Genomic DNA, 18,200 nt, shown 5'->3' with positions numbered 1-18,200 from the left:
GTTCGTTCTTTCTTTCTTTTTTTCTTTTTTATTATAATGAAAAATTGTTCACAACACTCATGATGTTATCCACTTAGCTATAATATTACGTACAGTTTTTCTTGCCTCCCTTAAATCTGGCAGGTCCGTAGGAAGATCATTCATTAAATCTTGACAATGAGATGCACCTAGGGCAAAAATAAAAGAATTAATTCATGATGTATATACAACACAAATGCATCTATAAATACCTTTTATAAGTATAGCTGGTGTAGATTCATTCAAGTCTAGTAAAACTGAAAGTTTATGCCAAGGATCCAAATCGCCATTTGTAAAAATGACATTGGTTATATCCGGTTTATAACCACCGTAAATTAAATTCGTTCGTTCTATTCTTGATTTCAAAAAATTACCATCGTAACTGTAAATTATATGGATATTAAATTATTGAATAATAATGCGTTAAAACATAATTAATATAAATGATTTACTAATTTCCATATAAGTTGACGCAAATATTCAGGAAGTAATCTAATGGGACAAGAGATCCAAAAATCGAATCTTCGGAATCAGTTGTCGAGTAATAACCATACTCCGTACACGTTTGGTAATACCACCTCCTTACTGAAATATGCAATTAAGTAATGTTAAACTAATGGGTTTTTATACAAATCAAATACATCAAAATACGCATTTAAATTATAGAATATTCATGTTTATATGTTCATTAAATAGAATATGCAAAACGTATGTATCATGCAAAATATACAGAATAAAAAAAAAAATTGTCAAAATATATAAATAAACTACGACTTAATAAGAATCCTATATTTTAAAAAATATGTATTTATATAAACATTCACGGTCTATTTATTATAAATTGTTTGAAATTCATATAACATTTCAATTTTAACTTACTTATACTGTCTGAACTCCAGCTTATATTCCTATGGCGTGATATGAACTGTTCATAACTCGCATCTAAACAACTACCATCGTCTTTACTCAGCAGTCGAGCTAATCTTTGAAGTGGTGATCCCAAATACGTTGCTGTCATATTATCACAACAAACAGAGATATCCGACTTGTTACCATCCTGATTTTTGTTATATTGAACAATTCCAGCAAATTTCTATTAGAAACAATAATGTTTTAAACGATAATGGTCTTCACTATTGTAGTTCTTATTGAAACGCGTGCATTAAAGGATTTTATTCTTTCTTTTATTATCATAACTTCTTACCTCTATGAAAATATTTATAAGGTGACTAACATCGTTATTAGATTTCACATTCGGCACTTTGCACAGACTAAAATATTATAATTTTTAATTAATTTTCTAATTTCTTTGATTTTCAGGAATTAATGTATGTACATACTTGAAATATGTTTTCAATTTTTCAGCACCACCATTACCAGTCAATAATTCCTTTACGGAATCAAACGCAGCTTTAATATCGATCGGACATTGTTCGTCATAGCTACGAAGTGACCTTGCCACAATTTCGTTATATTCTAAAAACAAAAGAACGAATTTATTGATCCAAATTAATTGACAAAGGTTCAGAAAACAAGAAAAATTACGATGTTTACCATAAAAATCAGCTTTTGCATATATCGGAGCACTACTAGCCACGGCACCCTGTAAAGAATTAAATAACAAAGTTTGACTTCATATGAAACATGTTTACATCGAAAAAAAAATACCTGAATGAGATGAGGATATTTTAATCTAGCCCACACTGCCATATTACCAGCATATGATCCACCGAAAACAATTACTTTTGCGTTTTCTTTACCAAGGTTTCGCTTCATCCTTTCAATGAAATAAGCTATATCAGCCAAAGCTTGATCGACGTTCAAATATTGCAGATTTTCTTCACTAATGTTTCTAAAATTAATAATTCATAATAAAAATATTTAAAGTTTTATTATTATCCATATATTTGATCATCATCGTACTGTATGGGTTTACTCTTTCCGTAATATCGATGTTCAGTATAATACATCATGGCTCCATGAGTAACAGCAATGTCGTACATCAGTCCATTTGTTAAAAAATTAGGTTTTATTTCCCATTCTCCGCCGAGCATGATCAATATCGGTCCAGTTTGTGTTGAAAAGGCTGCATTTTTGTAGTAACGCTGTATTAATATTATTGAAAATATTATTATTGTACGTATATAATCAAAAGAATATTACTTGAGAATAAAAAATTCTTACCATATGCCATAAGTTATTATCACGTGAATTAAAATGATCCAATGGTTGGATTAACCATTCCTCACGTACATCTTTTGTACGAGAATCCAATATTTGTGGCTCATCTAAACCCTTAAAAGTAAATCCATGGAGGCCAAAACCATCAACGAGTGAATAATATATAGAAACTAACAGAATTAGTAAGACGTACATCTTGAAATGATATATCACTTCTGAATCCTACAATTGCTTTATATTTTACTTTTATTTTGAATCACGATTGAATGATAAATATTGATATGATATCAGCTACAATTCACGTACATTAACGACCGTTATCAAATTAAAAAATATTTTTATATATGCCACTATTCGATGAACAGAGTCAGATAATGTAGACGATTATTACAGTTAACTTAAGAAAATGATTTCACAAATTTTCCTTTAAAAAGATAACAAGATCGACGTATTGGTCTTCGGAGATGAACGATAAGATTTTGTATCAATAAAATAGCCATTATTGAAACACATATGGAGATTTCGAATTCCTACATTGAAATACTTTTTAAGAGCGTATCTTTATTGCAAATCTATTATATTTATTAATATTGTATTTAATGTGAAGAGCATGTATTACATTATAAAAAAAATAGAAATAAAGGGAAAAAAGATATATGTATATATATATATATATATATATATATATATATATATATATATATATATATATATATATTACATCGTATTAAACATTAGGTTACGTTAAATATTATCACCGTTTATTATCTTCTTCATTATCAGAGTCGGTTGTCGTCCAACCGTCCGGAGATCGTTTATTTGTAGTCCTACGTAATTCACTATTATCAGACGCAGAATCAGAATCACTCGAGTTTACACTTTCTAGAGACGTATCATCGAAATTTTTACTATCCCACTTTGATTTAGGTTCCTTTTTCCTTTTTTTTACGTCGTTATCTTTATTTTCCGATGTAAACCTATTGATGTCGTTCTCAGTTTTTAAACTCGAAAAATTAAGATCATCATGTTCCTCTGATTGTCTCGACCTAGATTTAGTATTTTCATCATCCTGGTTAACAAATGTAGAATATGTTCTCGAATATTTGCACTTTTTCGAAATTGACTTCATTCTTTCATAATTTTCATCACTATTATCATATTCCTTTTTTATTTCATTAGAATACTTTTTGATGGATCGTTTGTTCTTATGAAAATCGTCATTATCATGTTTCTTCTCGTAACACCTTCGAGATTTAATTGAACTTGAATGATGATTTTTTCTTTCTGTAGACGTTTTTCTAAATCTCCTGGAACTTCTGGAACTTCGATCTTGTTTTTTATCGTATCTAGAAGAACGATGACCATTTTTTTCGTTTGTATGTCTGTATTGTTTTTCACTATTTCTTAAACGTTTTTCAGGTGTTTCTATTTCAGGTGATTCTGACCATCTCCAATTTCTACTTTCATCAGTTTCATCATAAATGTATTCTTCCCATGTAGATCTATTCCTACAAAGTTAACAAACAACGAAACGAATGAAAAATTGGATTTTAATAATAGAAGACGAAAGATATGCTTACCTTTGTTCACTTCTTTTACTATTACTTTCTGAACCAACAGCTTTTGAATAACGAGGTGGACTTTTGATATCATATTCAGCATGAGGATTTTTAAAAGTGTGCAGAAAGTTGCAAGCTCTACCTTTAGGACACTTTAACATACCACACACAGCACTTCTCCACGATTTCAAATTAGCAAATTCACAATTCAATTGCCTGCCGGCGTACCAACGACCCTTTAGCTTTCTCAGAGCTTTCGCAGCTTCTCGTTCTGTATAATACTCAACGTACAAATTACCGCGTAAATGAATTTCAGTATTGCAACATAGTTTAAGAGTCTTAATTTTTCCTAGAAATTCCAATTCCGGTACAACGTCATTATAAAATTCACAAAAGTGTTGTCTGGTTTCAGAATTTTCAAATTCCAATGCAATGTCTGTATCATATTCTGTTGAATTCTTTTCCAGAGAAAAGTGTGAATAAAAATTAGGTATTAGAAGAATCTTACTTAAGCAAACTCGACGATGATTTCTGGAACATGTATCTCCATATCTACATAAAATAGAAAACTTAGAATTATCATTTAATCTTTTTCTATTTTTTATCTTATTGATTCCTTATGTGTTATTTATTGTTCAATCTACCTGCAAGCACCTGTTTTAGAAAAGAAAGGACAAAGTTCTTTGCCAGGTTGACTGTCGATAGTTTTTCTAAGAGCCTCAGGCGTTTTTATTCCCTCATCTATATAATCATCAATTTCCTTTTGCAGTATTTCCCTTTGTTTTATCTCCTCTTCTCGTTTACGCTTCTCTTCATCTTCTTTTTTACGTATAATTTCTTGTTTAGCCTCAAACTCTTTTCGAATTTTTTCTTCTTGCTCTAATTGCTGTTGTCTAGCTCTTGCCTTTCGTTCTTGAAGGATATGCCACTCTTTTTGTGCTTTAAGCTGAATAATACATTCATGTAGTAAATAATTTATAATTACAAATTAATAACAAATCATTGATTATCTTAAAAATAAAATTATATTAAACAATTAAGATAAGCCAACTTCCTGACTAATTATCTTTTAATCTTTACTAAATCTTATCATACATATGTAAGTCATAAAAAAGGAAGTTATATTCTAAAAAAAAGAGATTTAATTTCTTATAATAAAATCACGATAATGATCAAAATTACCTCTTCTTCGAGCCACAATTTTTCTCTTTCTTCGTGTTCTCGTTTTTCTAATTCTTCTTCCTCTTTCTCACGCTGTTCCTTTTCTTTGCACCAATTCAAATATTCCGCGGTACGTTCGAGTGCTGCCCTCAATCGTTCTTCGTCTGCTTCGCGCTCCTTCGCAGCTTTACAACGTAAACGTCTGCGTCGTTCTCTCTTTGCAATACGTCTCCATGCTTTATGACTGCACGATACCGATGAACGAACCTCCATCAGTTAGCATCTTCTTTTTTTTTAACACTAAACTAATTTCGATTCGTTTCTGTATGTATTCTAACCTTTCAAAATGAAACGAACCATGCGACAAAACTCCTTGAGCATGTGTTCGACGCCATTTCGCTTATGAACTATAACTAAATATAAAAGTGTTCTTTCTTTGCGTACTCATTAACCTTTAGGAAAAAAGTTTCTCTCCTGTAAACATTGAAGACGAACGAAGAAGACACAGAACTGTAGTATTTTATATATTTTTTTATTGAAGCAGGATTGTAAATTCATGAAAATTACAGCACTATTTGCTCCATCTAATGATTAAATGTACTACTAAATATATATAACATATGTTGGTAAAAGACAAATTTACAAACGTTTATCGTATTTGTTACTAGATGGCGGAACATTCGACTTTTCAAAAATATAAAACCGATTATAGCTTTTAAATAGTATTAAATTATTGCGAATAATAAAAAAAAATATATTATGTAGAATTAAACATTTTATTAATATAATAATAATAATAATCATAATAATAATATAAACGATAATTGAGATTATCTATTAGTTCATGAAATTATATGTATATATTTTCTTCTTTTATTCAGAACTTGTCGAATTAAATCAATTACATATTACTTTAATCCATACTTTTCTTTCTTTTTTTCATACTTTTTAAAAAAGAAAATATTTCGTAGAAAAAACTTATTTTATATTATTTTAATAATAATAAAGTATTCTTAAAGAATAAAAATATCTATACATTTTCCCGAAACAATTCAACATTATAACAATTTTTTTATTATATTAATTAATGAAATTCTCATATTTTACATTTTTACGAATATTTTTTAAAGTTATGGCAAAAAAAAGGATTTTTCTCTTATTGGTACGGTCCTGAAACAGGTACCGTTATACTTGCTGGAGCGTTGAACCAGGTACGTGTCATCGAATAGTACGAAGGGAAACACGTTTCGTAGTCGTTCGAAGCGGTGGACTGGTGTGCTCGTCAAATTCTTTACAAATAAGGCTGCGATAATATATAAGTGGAAGTAGGTGAATATTATAAATAATATAAATAACGAAGCATTGACAATAAAGGGATGTATTATAGATAAGAAAAATTCTAATTAAAAAGTGTCTACGACGTTGAATAATATTATCCTAAAATAAAGAAGATCGCATTATTCGATTTAAACAAATTGTGAATGAGAATGAATAAGATAGCGTGTGGATAAGATAGCGTTCATTCTTGATCGAATAAAAGATTTCAAATATAAACGAATATAGGCAGGCATAAAAAAAGAAAGAAAAAAAGAAGACAAAAGAAAGATAAACGAAGACAATGCACAACTCGAATATTCAGGATAAAAAAATTCATAAACGGAAGTCAACATTTTGGGCATACGTTCTTTGGCTCTTTGGTGGTCTAATCGGTGCTCATCATATCTATCTTGGTAGAGACGCTCATGCCTTCCTATATATCAGCACCTTTGGTGGTTATCTAGGACTGGGATGGTTCTGGGACATTTTTAAAATTCCATCCTACGTGGCCGATGCCAATGATGATCCAAATTTTGTCGAACAGTTCAAACATAAAGTTAGAGCCAACCGCAAGGTAATACGATGATTAACCGTTGCTGAATCAGCTTTAAGTTCGCTATAGATAACGATATCGTAATTTGATATGTATGCAGTATAACGAATGAAAAAACAAACGAAGTATGTTTCGAATTCTTCTTTTAGCCACCGTTTTCTACTATACGATTTGCCGCTGGAAATGCAGTTGCTTATTTCTGGGCTGAAATTTATTGTAGTGCTATACCGCAGGACGAGATAAACGGGATTAATTTCCGGCATTTGATGATTCTGACACCAGCAGTCATTGCTCTAGGTAATATGTTTTTTCGTGAAACTATATTTTTAATACTATATAATATACATACTAACAAATATACGTTTCAACACTTTAAAACTCATTTACTTAATATTTATAAATAATGGATTTTAAGATAATAAGAATTCACAAGGTCTAACTCTCCGAGTTAGATAGTACAATAGCTTAAAGGGATTCTCTTCTTATGCGTTTGCAATGAGTTACATCATAAATTCTTATGGTCACAATTTTTATATAATTTTGGTGATCAAGGTCTAATGCGAAAGATTTTCTATACGAGATTCTTATTTCTAATTTTTGAAAAAAATATTATTTTATTCGCAATAATCGTATACTAAAATAAATATTTTTCAAAAGTAATTATCACGCAAGTCTGTTTTGAAAATTGCATACAATAATCTCGTGTAAAAAAGTCTTTATCTATTGAATGAGCTCTTCATTTTTAAAATTAGGCAAAATTGCGACCATGAGAATTCATGACGTAAATTCTGTCTTTAGCCATTTTATTTCAATTTATCAAGGCGCAGTGGCACTACTTCGAGTTCGTGTCAAAACAGTCAAATCTCCTTTTCTCACTATACGCTTATACGGCGTGGATATTTGTTACTTTGTATGTTTGAATAATCGATTCCTCGAAAGAAAAGAAATTGATATGATTGATAACTCTCTGATGTAGCGAAAAAAACTATAAATAAATATATTATACAAGGGAATTTACTTACTATGCATTTGCAACAATTTACGCCATGAATTTTCATGGTCGTATTTTTTATCTGATTTCGATAATCAAAGACTCATTCGAAAGATAAAGGTTGTTTTTTATTTGAAATTATTCTTTAAAGTTTTGAAAAATGTTATTTTTTTTTTATATGTTTTTTCTATTTTTTAAGAGTATTTTTTCTGCAAATAAAAGTATATTTCGAAAATCGGAAACAATGATCTTGTGTAAAAAAAACCTTTATTTTTCGAATGAGCCATTGATTATTAATATCAGACAAGAATTGCAACAAAAAAATTTATGATTTAAACCCTTGCAATACGTTATATGGATTTAGACAGCAGGTATGCTTTTTAATACGCAATTGCGTATTGAGAAAATGACACATGTTGTATCTAATTTTTATTTATCCGGTTTCTTTGAACTAACGACTAAACTATAGATTTTAAAACAATTATTCCTACAACGAATAAATTCAGTTAACCATATATCATTGATTATAATCAAGTAGTGATAATTATAATTTAAAATAATACAATATTTACCGCGCTTTTACCTGTTAGTGATTTGTTTTTTTTTGTTCCCTTTATTTTTATTTTTTTTTTTTTTTTCAAAAACAACGGATATGTTTCTCTAATTCTCTCACGCGTTACTTCTTTTAAATCATTTATATTGTCAGCTATTTTTAACTCGACATTTATATCGAAATGTGTTATTCAATTATTTATACATACGTACACAAAAATTTATTGTTATTTTGATGAAAATTGCAAAATGATGTTTGCGAAAGAAGCTATATCCTGACGTGGGATGAAGATATGATCATAATCAAGTTTCAATTACGATCTTGGTTATACATTTTTTATTTGTAATCCTTGGAGAAAATTCCAAGGGTTTCTGCAATTCCGGTGGGTTAAACCTAGTTATCTTAAAATCATTTACGTAGACTTTCATTAGAAGGCAATAATTTATCCTTCAATGGTTCGTCCTTTTATACCTCTTCTCTTTCATACTAACTCTTATCCTACATATAATATATGTCTATACATATATAATATCTATTCAACGAGACGAGTCCGGAGACATAAATAAAACAGTCGCGTGCAAAACGTGTGATAAATGCATGAGACTCCAACTGTTGATTGGTAAAAAATAATCAATTGTTGAATTCAGAAGAAAATTTACATACTTATGTAGGTCATTGTTAGGGACTTGCTTCGACTCTCCGCTCGAAAAGTGTTTTACATTATTTGAAGAGAGTGAATGCGCTCCTGACCTGACTCACGTATACTTCACATGCATTTGTTTACATCTCCTGACTCATCTGGTCTTTAAGGCTATAGATACGACGACTATAGATACGACGGCTATAGATACGACGCATCACCAGTAAGCATTTGTTTTACAATATAAATCCATATGGAATTATAAATATAATTAATACATACAATAACTAGTATATAAATTTGCGACAAAAAAACAAGATATTGTCGACTATTTTATAAAAAATAATAATTAGTGAATACATATTTATATATTGAATATTATACAAATTCCATTTCCATTAAAAAAAATATATATATACATATTAAATATTATATATTAAATATTATTTTTATAAAAATCAAAACATGTTTTGATTTCTGTTCAAATAATATATATATATATATATATATATATATATATATATATATACAAAATATTATATATTTTTATAAAAATTAAAACATGTTTTGATTACTATTAAAATAATATGTAATATATAAGTACTCATTAATTCTTCTATCTTTAACAAAATAATCGATAAAAAATCTTGTTTTCAGTCGCAAGTTTATATATTTAATATGCATATAGTTTATATACTTCATGTTATCAAACAAAATTGTATCGACGCTGTGTCCGATTTAGCAAAGATTACCACAAAACGCAAGTAAATCATTAGCGAAATAAATAAATAAATAATATAAATAAATAAAAAAATAAGAGATTGGATAACATAAATTTATTCTAATAATGCCCTGCTAATCATGATGAAAGGAGGTACTTTTTACAGAAAATTTTAGCTTTCAGTGTAGGAAATATAAAAAAAAAACATTACGCATTTCTAATCGCTTATCAGCTTAAAATATATAGTTTTACTGCTATATTCCAAGGATTTTGAAAAAATTAAAGAATACTTTTTCTTTTAATTTTAGAAATATATAACAGCGTTCCTCATCACAAGTACATAAAATTTACTTTTGTTCAATTCTAAATATTATTTTTGTACGTGAGTTTAGGCCAGAGTATTTGAAAAACAACAAATGCTTTTATTAAAATAAAGATATAAACAGATTCTCTACTGTCTCCCTATGAAGATATACAAACTTCCTCTCGTCTGTACATTCGCTTGACACTCGATACTCGATAAAACTCAATTACTCTGTTCTGCTCTGCTCTTTTATACTTTCTAATCCATTCTGTTTTGTCATACTCTGTTTTCTACTCTGTTCTCTCTTATGCCTAACCTTTATATGGGTTATCGTTTATTTCTTTCGCACGCTCATTATCGCTATCTTTCATTCATATATATCTGTTAGGATGCGGACATACGAATTGCGTCCAGACAAAATGTATTCAGTCAAAATGCGTTTAAACAAAGTGCGCCTAGATTCCGCCTAATCTCCACACGTGCATGAACATTCATTTTTATCGCTCATATTCCTAGGATTACGTTCTTATCATAAATATTATTCCTAGCATTCTTCCAAGATTTACATACATGAACATTAACCTAATCCTACAATAATACATACATATAATATATATATATACATATATATATATATATATATATATATATATATATATAATATATTATATATTAACAATTTTTATAAAAATCAAAATATATTTTGATTTCTATTAAAATAATATATGATATATATGTATTCACTAATTATTCAATAATAATTCATATCGAAAATAATCGATAATTTATGCTATAAGTGATCAAATATAAGAAAAACTGACGGAATTATTCAACTTCGACCCTATGATTCCTAAATTATGAATCTTTGATGCTTGCCATTTAAACTTTGCTGCTAAACTTTGCTTATAAAATTTTTACATCTCCAATGTATAAAATATAAAGAGAAGTAAACATTTTTCTAAAATTTAATAATGTGACATAAAAGTTAGATTCGTTAGCATGAATAACTGGCTAGAATCATTTGTACAAAACTTATTAAAATTACTCGAAGGAGTTACCGCAGTTTCTTCGTATGAGTATTGCAAAACTTGTTTCCTTGCGTTAGGAACGAATCAGAAAATCTAAACATCAATTTACGCATACAGTTTGTTTATATTCCAAATATTCAATTCAACGCTACAAGATTCTATGTACACTTGACTCAATAAAGTTTCAGATTTTTCTGGTTACTATTAGTACATTGTGTAGATTATCGACATCTTTTTTTTTATATTACGAGACGGTATTATAAGTTCGTCTAAGTAATTTAATACCTTTCATATTTTAATACCGTTCACAATCAATTTGTGCATTTCCATAGATTTATTAAGTTTATACAATACAATAAATATTTATAATCATTCTCTTGAATTGACACGTGCAAGAAACGGTCTTTTAAATTAAGAACACTAAATAAAATATTGGTTTGTTCGGAAGGTAATTTCGTTTTTTCCCAACAGAGAATTTAATTGTATTTTTTGCACCCTACACTTAAGCCGCATAATCATTATATGTTTTGAGAGCTGATATAGCAAGGCTTGTATGTGAAAAAGTTCAATTGATTCTACGTAGTAGTTTTTGGTTGGTGCCCTTTTAAATATGAAGAGCAATAAGCAGCATTTTCGTCATATTTTACTTTTTTACTATAGAAAAGGTAAAAATGCTGTTCAACACAGAAAGAAATTAACCGATGTGTATGGAGAAGATATGTTGACAGTACGCCAGTGCCAGAACTGGTTTGCAAAATTTCGATCCGGCAATTTCGATGTCGAAGATGCACCACGTTCTGGAAGGCCGGTGAAGCTGATAAAGACACGATAAAGGCATTAGTTGATGCAAACCGGCGAATAACAACACGTGAGATCAGTGAGAGTTTAAATTTATCAAATTCAACTGTTTATGACCACTTGAAAGGCTTGGGTTTAACCTCGAAGCTCGATATATGGGTTTCTCATGTTCTCACGGAAAGAAATTTGTGTCGTCGTGTTGACGTCTGTGTCACTTTTCAAACGTCATGAAAATGATCCATTCTTGAAGCGCATCATTACTGGGGACGAAAAATGGGTTGTATATAACAATGTCAAGCGCAAAAGATCATGGAGCAAAAAAGATAAACTAGCAAAGCATTTCCAAAGCCAATATCCATCAAAAAAAGGTGATGCTGTCTGGTGGGATTTTAAAGGAATCGTTTTTTTTTTTTGAGATTTTACCGGATAACACAACAATTACTTTGGAAGTCTACTGTCATCAGCTGAACAAACTGAATGATGCACTTCAACAGAAAAGGCCAGAATTAATCAACAGAAAAGGTGTAGTGTTCCTCCAAAATAATGCGAGACCTCATACAAGTTTGGTCACTCATCAAAAGCTTTTACAGCTTGAATGGGATATAATGCCACACTCCATATTCTCCAGATCTGGCACCTTCGGATTATTATTTGTTCCGGTCACTGCAAAATTTTTTAGACGGTAAAACCTTCTCTTCAAATGAGGAGGTCAAAATCCACCTCGATCAGTTTTTTGCCAGCAAAGACCAAAAATTTTATGAGCGTGGAATCATGCTATTATCAGAAAGATGGCAAAAGGTATTGGACCAGAATGGTCAATATATAATTTAATAAAATATTTGTTCATTATACGAAAATTGTCTTTCATTTTCACAAAAAAAAACGAAATTACTTTCCGAACAACCCAATAGCTTATAATTTATCGTCGATCATTGGAAAAGCATATCTATCCTTATCAATTTTCTTATTTAATTAATGATAATCTACACACATATAAATACATTTATTTTCTTTACGATTGCGATAGAATTTCCTTTTTCAAAAAACTTAGTCTTGCAATTCGGCATAAATCGTGGCGCGTAACTGGTACATGAGTATATCGTTGTTTAATTACTATTTCCATTTTTATGTTGACTTGCTTAGATGAACTTGGCTCATAATGTTCTATCATCTCTAATAGATTGCATTTAACATCAACATCCTTTACATTATTTAAATTAATTGAGTTTTTAGGATCTTTATTATCCTTACTGTTCAAAATCAAGAATGATTATGCAAAATATATTTGGCAGTTGAACCTACGCAAAAACTTTTTTGAACTCGCGCTAACAATGCAATAATAAGCATGTCTCCAATTGTAACAGACTTATAAATTCGATTGTTCAATTTGCATATCATATTACGCTAGTTCATTTGATTTGTCTTGCTTTTCTTTGCACAATTTGAACCCACATAGTCGAATTCGCCGCATCGGAAATATTTTACGCCTTTCTTTCCCTAATTTATTTAACCGCACCACACTACCGCAATTGCAGCACCGCCTGTCCAAACTTCTTCTCCTATATGCATGACATCATCTTTCCTAATTCTTTTTTCGATCTCTCAGCTTGATCCCTCGGTGTCCTGCCATTTGCACTACTATGACTGCTATGATCTTGATTCCTCATATTGTTCTTTGTCGCCACAATTCTTTGTGGTCCCATGCGCCGTATAACATTATTTACTAATCCATCTTGAATCAGTAAATTTCATTTATTATTCACTGATTCATCTTGAATACTTTTTATAATATATTGGATATATTTTTATAATATATTGAATTTATAATATAGTAAATTTTTTATTCAACCTCGATTTCCGCATGACTATTTCATGCATGGTTATCATTCTGTATATATATTCATAATAAAATTCATCATCGTCTTTCCTCATTCAAATTAATTCCGCACGAATCTATTGCTATTGACGATCCTGCTAAACTCCTTGATCAATGATTTTCAACCATATCCACGAATTAGCACATTACACCGATCCCCGCAGTAATCACTTGGCAAAGATTATTTTCTGTGCTTGTGGCTACTGACAAATTTCAATTACTTCTTCAAAATCTTTTAGCCAATATATTTAATCGCAAAAAGGTCTTTTCCCTAATTTCCTGATAGTAAGAAATGCTAAATATTGCTAGTGGATAGATGATTCTAAGAATTAACATTAAAGTTAATTAAAGACAAGGATAGCGGCTTCAGAGACAAATAAATGGCAACAGCATCTAAAATGACGAACTGCCGAAGATTAGCAGACCAATTGCATTTTTTTTCATATTGCGTATTATCTCATTAGTACGTGAAGCTGCACGTGCTACTATCGAGTTTCTCTGAACCGGCAATATAATCTATAGATATACAGAATATCCCATCTAAATGTAACCATCTAAAAAGTAAAACACATTCATTTGTGATGATGCAAAATATGTTTTACATACAATTGGAATGATATCAAATGACAAATACGCTGCAAAGAATATTTTAGTGCTTTAGTCATTTTTCAAGGTCACCGATATTTTTTTTTGTATATACCTAAGTGTATATTTTTTCTCCTGGCATGTCGTAGTTAGGATTAAAAAAGAAAAAAGGAAAAAATTAGGAACAAAAAAATTTCACACATATGTAATATGTTCTGACACAATCGATATAATTAATCTTGGAAATAATTTTTAATATTTCATTTTAATTTTAGGAATTAAAGATCAATTCAAAGACATCTCATTATATATATTCAAACATACAACATACAAGAGAAAAAAATATTCACTTACATATGTCAGGAAAAAGAAGAATCAACGATTTTCGCAAAAAAATATTTTTTACAGCGTATTCGCCCCTTTTAGGTTGGACATACAGTATAGAACTCTCTTTCGAAATTTTCTTTATGTTCCTGGAAAATTGTTCAAAATTAGAAATTGTTTCTTACAACATTGTGATCTTATCATAGGAAGCATTTCTGAAGAAATGTTAATAAATTCATTTAATTGTTAGACAATCCTCTAAAATCATTCTGTTCATCAAAAACTTATAAAAATTAAAATTAATTCAAAATAAATGTCTTGTTATTTAACAGGAGTTTGGACAGTTGGAAATATTGGTAAAGAAGAAGGTACCATATGGGCAGCACTTGTTGCAGCTTATCTCGTTTATCCAATTCTATATTACATCGGCGATGACACTATTTGGGTATTTCTCATGGTGCTTGCATCGAATTTAGCATTCGATACATTCAGCAAACGATGGCGTTTAAAACCAAAAAAGAAGCAAAGATGGATCAAAAGAATGCTAGCTCTATTCTTAGCTATTACTTTGTACTTTTCATTGATAGGTAGTTATCTATACTTTAATGCTGTTATCACGGACAGTGAAAATGAAGAAATTAAATTGTCAGATGCGATTGGACACTTCTTTACTTCACCTATTTGGCTTGATCTTAAGGTTTGTTTCTAACGTATTCTTTAACGATTATTCGATGATATAACATAGAAAAAAGTATTGTAAACGTATATGCATAAATTGTATAATATTTTTTTTTATTTCATATTTCTAGGCGAGTTTGGAAGCAACCTGGAATCAAGCGGTTCATCAAGGATTTTGGGCAACCTGGGCTCAAATCGTGGATCTATCTGATCCACGAGGTGAAATAAACGCTTATAAGGTATGATTTTTTTATACGATATGCAAAATTAATATATAATCTAGAATATTCTAGAGAAAATAATAGTTATAGGATTTCTTTTTGTTAATTTCAAACTGTAAAATCATTTCCTTTGAAAAGATTATTTTTGTACAAAAAACACTTCATATAATATTTTTGATATTGTGAAAAAACATACATTGTTCTTTTTCACTGTAGGTTCTTGGCCTATCTCAAACGGCCTCGCAAAGTGAAATAACGGCTAAATGGAGAACTCTTTCAAGAGATAATCATCCAGACAAAATTAAGGGTACGAAAGAGGAGAGGCGAAAGGCTCAAGAAAAGTTTATGGAAATACAGCAGGCCTATGAAATACTATCTAAAGCTAAAAATCGAAGGCAACGTCGAAATCGAAGATCGGAATGAAAAATTCTCGAGATCGAACTATTTTCAATGTCAAATGAGACGTTTATTTAAACAATCGTGTGATCATCATAGTAGTCCATACAAAAGTTTCATACCGCACGTACTTAAAAGAAGTTTAACATCATTCATTAAGAGTAAACACTTGTTCGGGCAATTCGCCAAACGGCTTTCTTCGGCGTCGTTGCTCTCAGGATAAATATTTAAATGTTCAAGGACAATGTGACTCCGTTTTCACACTTTTGGTGATCGACGTAAAACGTAATTTCACCATTAAGTTTATCATTCCACAAAAAATTTTCAACGAGTGCCTTAGATCGCATCGAAGCGATCGATTAAGAACGTTGATAATCTAAAAATATAAAGCTCCGACCGGTTCGAAAAATGTTTATAAGCTTTGACTACGGCGTCATGGCGTTTACGTCGAAACACACACAATTTTAAACGGCGATCGTAAAACGTGGAAACACTTTGAGAATCCTCGTAGAATTTGAAGGAACTCCCTTTGATCTTTGATCTTTAATTTTCCACCATAAACTCACTGCTCGTGGACGATAAAACCGATCAACTATTTATAAAAAAGCTATCATACTTATGAGTTATTCGATTCGAAAAGGTCGTCGCGTTTAAGAAAGATTATACAACGTAAACACAATATGATTTTCTTTTTCCTTTCAATGGAATTTTGCGGAACGATCAACTACTTGCTTTTCTTTTTCGTTCTCGGTGGCTTCACAATGGTACTTTCGATTCTTTCCACGAAACTCGCGCCACACTTTTCGCCGGTTTTCTCGATGAAATCTTGCGGCGAAACTAGGGTGATCCTAAAAACAAAGAAAAAAAGAAGTGAACAAAATGATGACCACGATAGGACGTTAGCGTCTGATCATATTTTTTTTTTCTATTTTTATACGACGAAAAATCAAAAAAAAAACGCTGTTGTTTCAATTCAAGTTGTCAGTTCGTACCTTAACTGCGGTACACTAAGAGGTCGGAGAAGACTCTTAACGACTGGTGGCACTTGACCGTTCTTTGGCAACGCAGGACTACTTGCGCAGAGAGCTGCACTCGTCAATTGCGAAACCAAGGAAAAGGAACTTCGGTCGGGACCCGAACTCGTTCGAAATACTTTTCTAATCCTCGATTTCAGACCTGTTGAGGAGGTTGGTAACGGTGTTGTCGGAATAGGCGTTACCTGTGATACAAATTAAAGTTTTTCATTAATAAGGATGAGTTCTTAAAGATTAAAAAAGAGAATTTAGGTATTTTGCATTATTAATAAAATGACCATAAAAATACCTATATTATTATTATTAATTTAATTTTTATTGTTATTTTTTTAAATATAGGTATTTTTATTAATAATAACAATATGTTTTTTTTTATTAATAAAAAATGTAAATATTTTTATTATTATATCGTTGTATAGAAATAGATTTTTTATTATTACGAAAAGAAAAATCTATTTTTATAATAATTACTGAAATTTAATGATATTCTATATTGGACTTATTCGATTAATTTAAATATTATTATAATATATAGATACGTTGACAATAAATATGTACGAATAAATTCAAACATTTTTGTTTTATTTTATTATACAAGCCAACGTACTTTTCCCTGAAGAACTTTCGCTGCCAATTCTGGTTCACTACCCCAACGACACGATGTAGTTCTCTCTAATAAACGATGTCTTGCGAATCTCTCGATTACTTCGGCACAAACATATCTCCCACAAAATCTTGCCCATTGTTCAGCTCTTAATCCTCTTCCATGATCCCGTAACGTGGGGTTTGCTCCTACGATACAAAAAATAATAATAAGAAGAAATGATCAAAAAATGTTATGATAATCGATGCTAAATTACATTATAAATCGATTAATTATCGATAATAATTAAATAAACTCTTAAAGTAATCTTTTTTGTCTTTGAAATCAAACATTCATATATTTGTATTTTAATGTTCCTTTCATTTTTTTTTTTGCTTAACCCAATAAACTAATTCAACATTTTATTGTTATACTATTCTTTTATTATCTAGAAATTCGTTCATCACAATTTGCACTTCTTATTTTTTAAATATATATTTTTTAAGTATAATATATAGTATTACTCAAATTTGTTTTGAAACTATAAATTTCATATAAACAAGAGATAGACCATATAATAATTATACATATTCATATTAACAATTAGCAATTCTCTTATTTTTTTAATTATGTTTTTATAATAATTTTTCATGTTACATGAAGCTATAACGATAACATA

General features: G+C 29.9%; 4 protein-coding genes across 12 annotated transcripts in view; 1 reads left to right on the top strand and 3 right to left on the bottom strand.

Moving 5' to 3' along the window:
* Positions 1-8: 8 nt before the first annotated feature.
* LOC124427985 (thymus-specific serine protease-like) lies at positions 9-2,394 on the bottom strand. The gene is made up of 10 exons (XM_046971493.1): positions 2,203-2,394; positions 1,942-2,123; positions 1,687-1,870; positions 1,573-1,621; positions 1,359-1,494; positions 1,223-1,289; positions 898-1,111; positions 471-603; positions 231-400; positions 9-167 (listed from the first exon to the last, which is right to left on the bottom strand). The coding sequence occupies exons 1-10, from the start codon at positions 2,392-2,394 to the stop codon at positions 58-60; spliced, it is 1,437 nt and encodes a 478-aa protein (XP_046827449.1). The 3' UTR covers positions 9-57.
* Positions 2,203-5,500, bottom strand: LOC124427984 (U2 small nuclear ribonucleoprotein auxiliary factor 35 kDa subunit-related protein 1). 3 transcript variants are annotated; one of them, XM_046971491.1, is made up of 5 exons: positions 4,941-5,500; positions 4,403-4,704; positions 3,780-4,310; positions 2,958-3,707; positions 2,203-2,313 (listed from the first exon to the last, which is right to left on the bottom strand). In XM_046971491.1, exons 1-5 carry the CDS (start codon positions 5,190-5,192, stop codon positions 2,307-2,309), a joined length of 1,842 nt encoding a protein of 613 aa, XP_046827447.1. In that variant the 5' UTR covers positions 5,193-5,500; the 3' UTR covers positions 2,203-2,306. The 3 variants fall into 3 exon arrangements, with proteins under 3 accessions (XP_046827447.1, XP_046827445.1, XP_046827446.1); XM_046971489.1 differs by lacking the exon at positions 2,203-2,313 and adding an exon at positions 2,631-2,729; XM_046971490.1 differs by lacking the exon at positions 2,203-2,313 and adding an exon at positions 2,655-2,771.
* Positions 5,501-6,132: 632 nt separating this feature from the next.
* LOC124427929 (dnaJ homolog subfamily C member 22) lies at positions 6,133-15,931 on the top strand. The gene is made up of 5 exons (XM_046971392.1): positions 6,133-6,810; positions 6,939-7,086; positions 14,942-15,306; positions 15,419-15,526; positions 15,725-15,931. The coding sequence occupies exons 1-5, from the start codon at positions 6,538-6,540 to the stop codon at positions 15,929-15,931; spliced, it is 1,101 nt and encodes a 366-aa protein (XP_046827348.1). The 5' UTR covers positions 6,133-6,537.
* Positions 15,932-15,950: 19 nt separating this feature from the next.
* The window catches only part of LOC124427928, a 22,148-nt gene continuing 19,898 nt past the window's right edge, over positions 15,951-18,200 (bottom strand). For all 7 annotated transcript variants that reach the window (XM_046971385.1, XM_046971388.1, XM_046971387.1 and 4 more), the window contains 3 exons: positions 17,546-17,730; positions 16,897-17,123; positions 15,951-16,752 (listed from right to left, as the gene is read on the bottom strand). In XM_046971385.1, the coding sequence (XP_046827341.1) occupies positions 16,629-16,752; positions 16,897-17,123; positions 17,546-17,730 (536 nt within the window). In that variant the 3' untranslated portion in view covers positions 15,951-16,628. The remainder of the gene's footprint in view (positions 16,753-16,896; positions 17,124-17,545; positions 17,731-18,200) is intronic.

Source organism: Vespa crabro, chromosome 11 (assembly GCF_910589235.1).
Source record: "Vespa crabro chromosome 11, iyVesCrab1.2, whole genome shotgun sequence".
NCBI lineage: Eukaryota > Metazoa > Arthropoda > Insecta > Hymenoptera > Vespidae > Vespa > Vespa crabro.
This window is presented reverse-complemented; position numbering and strand designations above follow the sequence as displayed.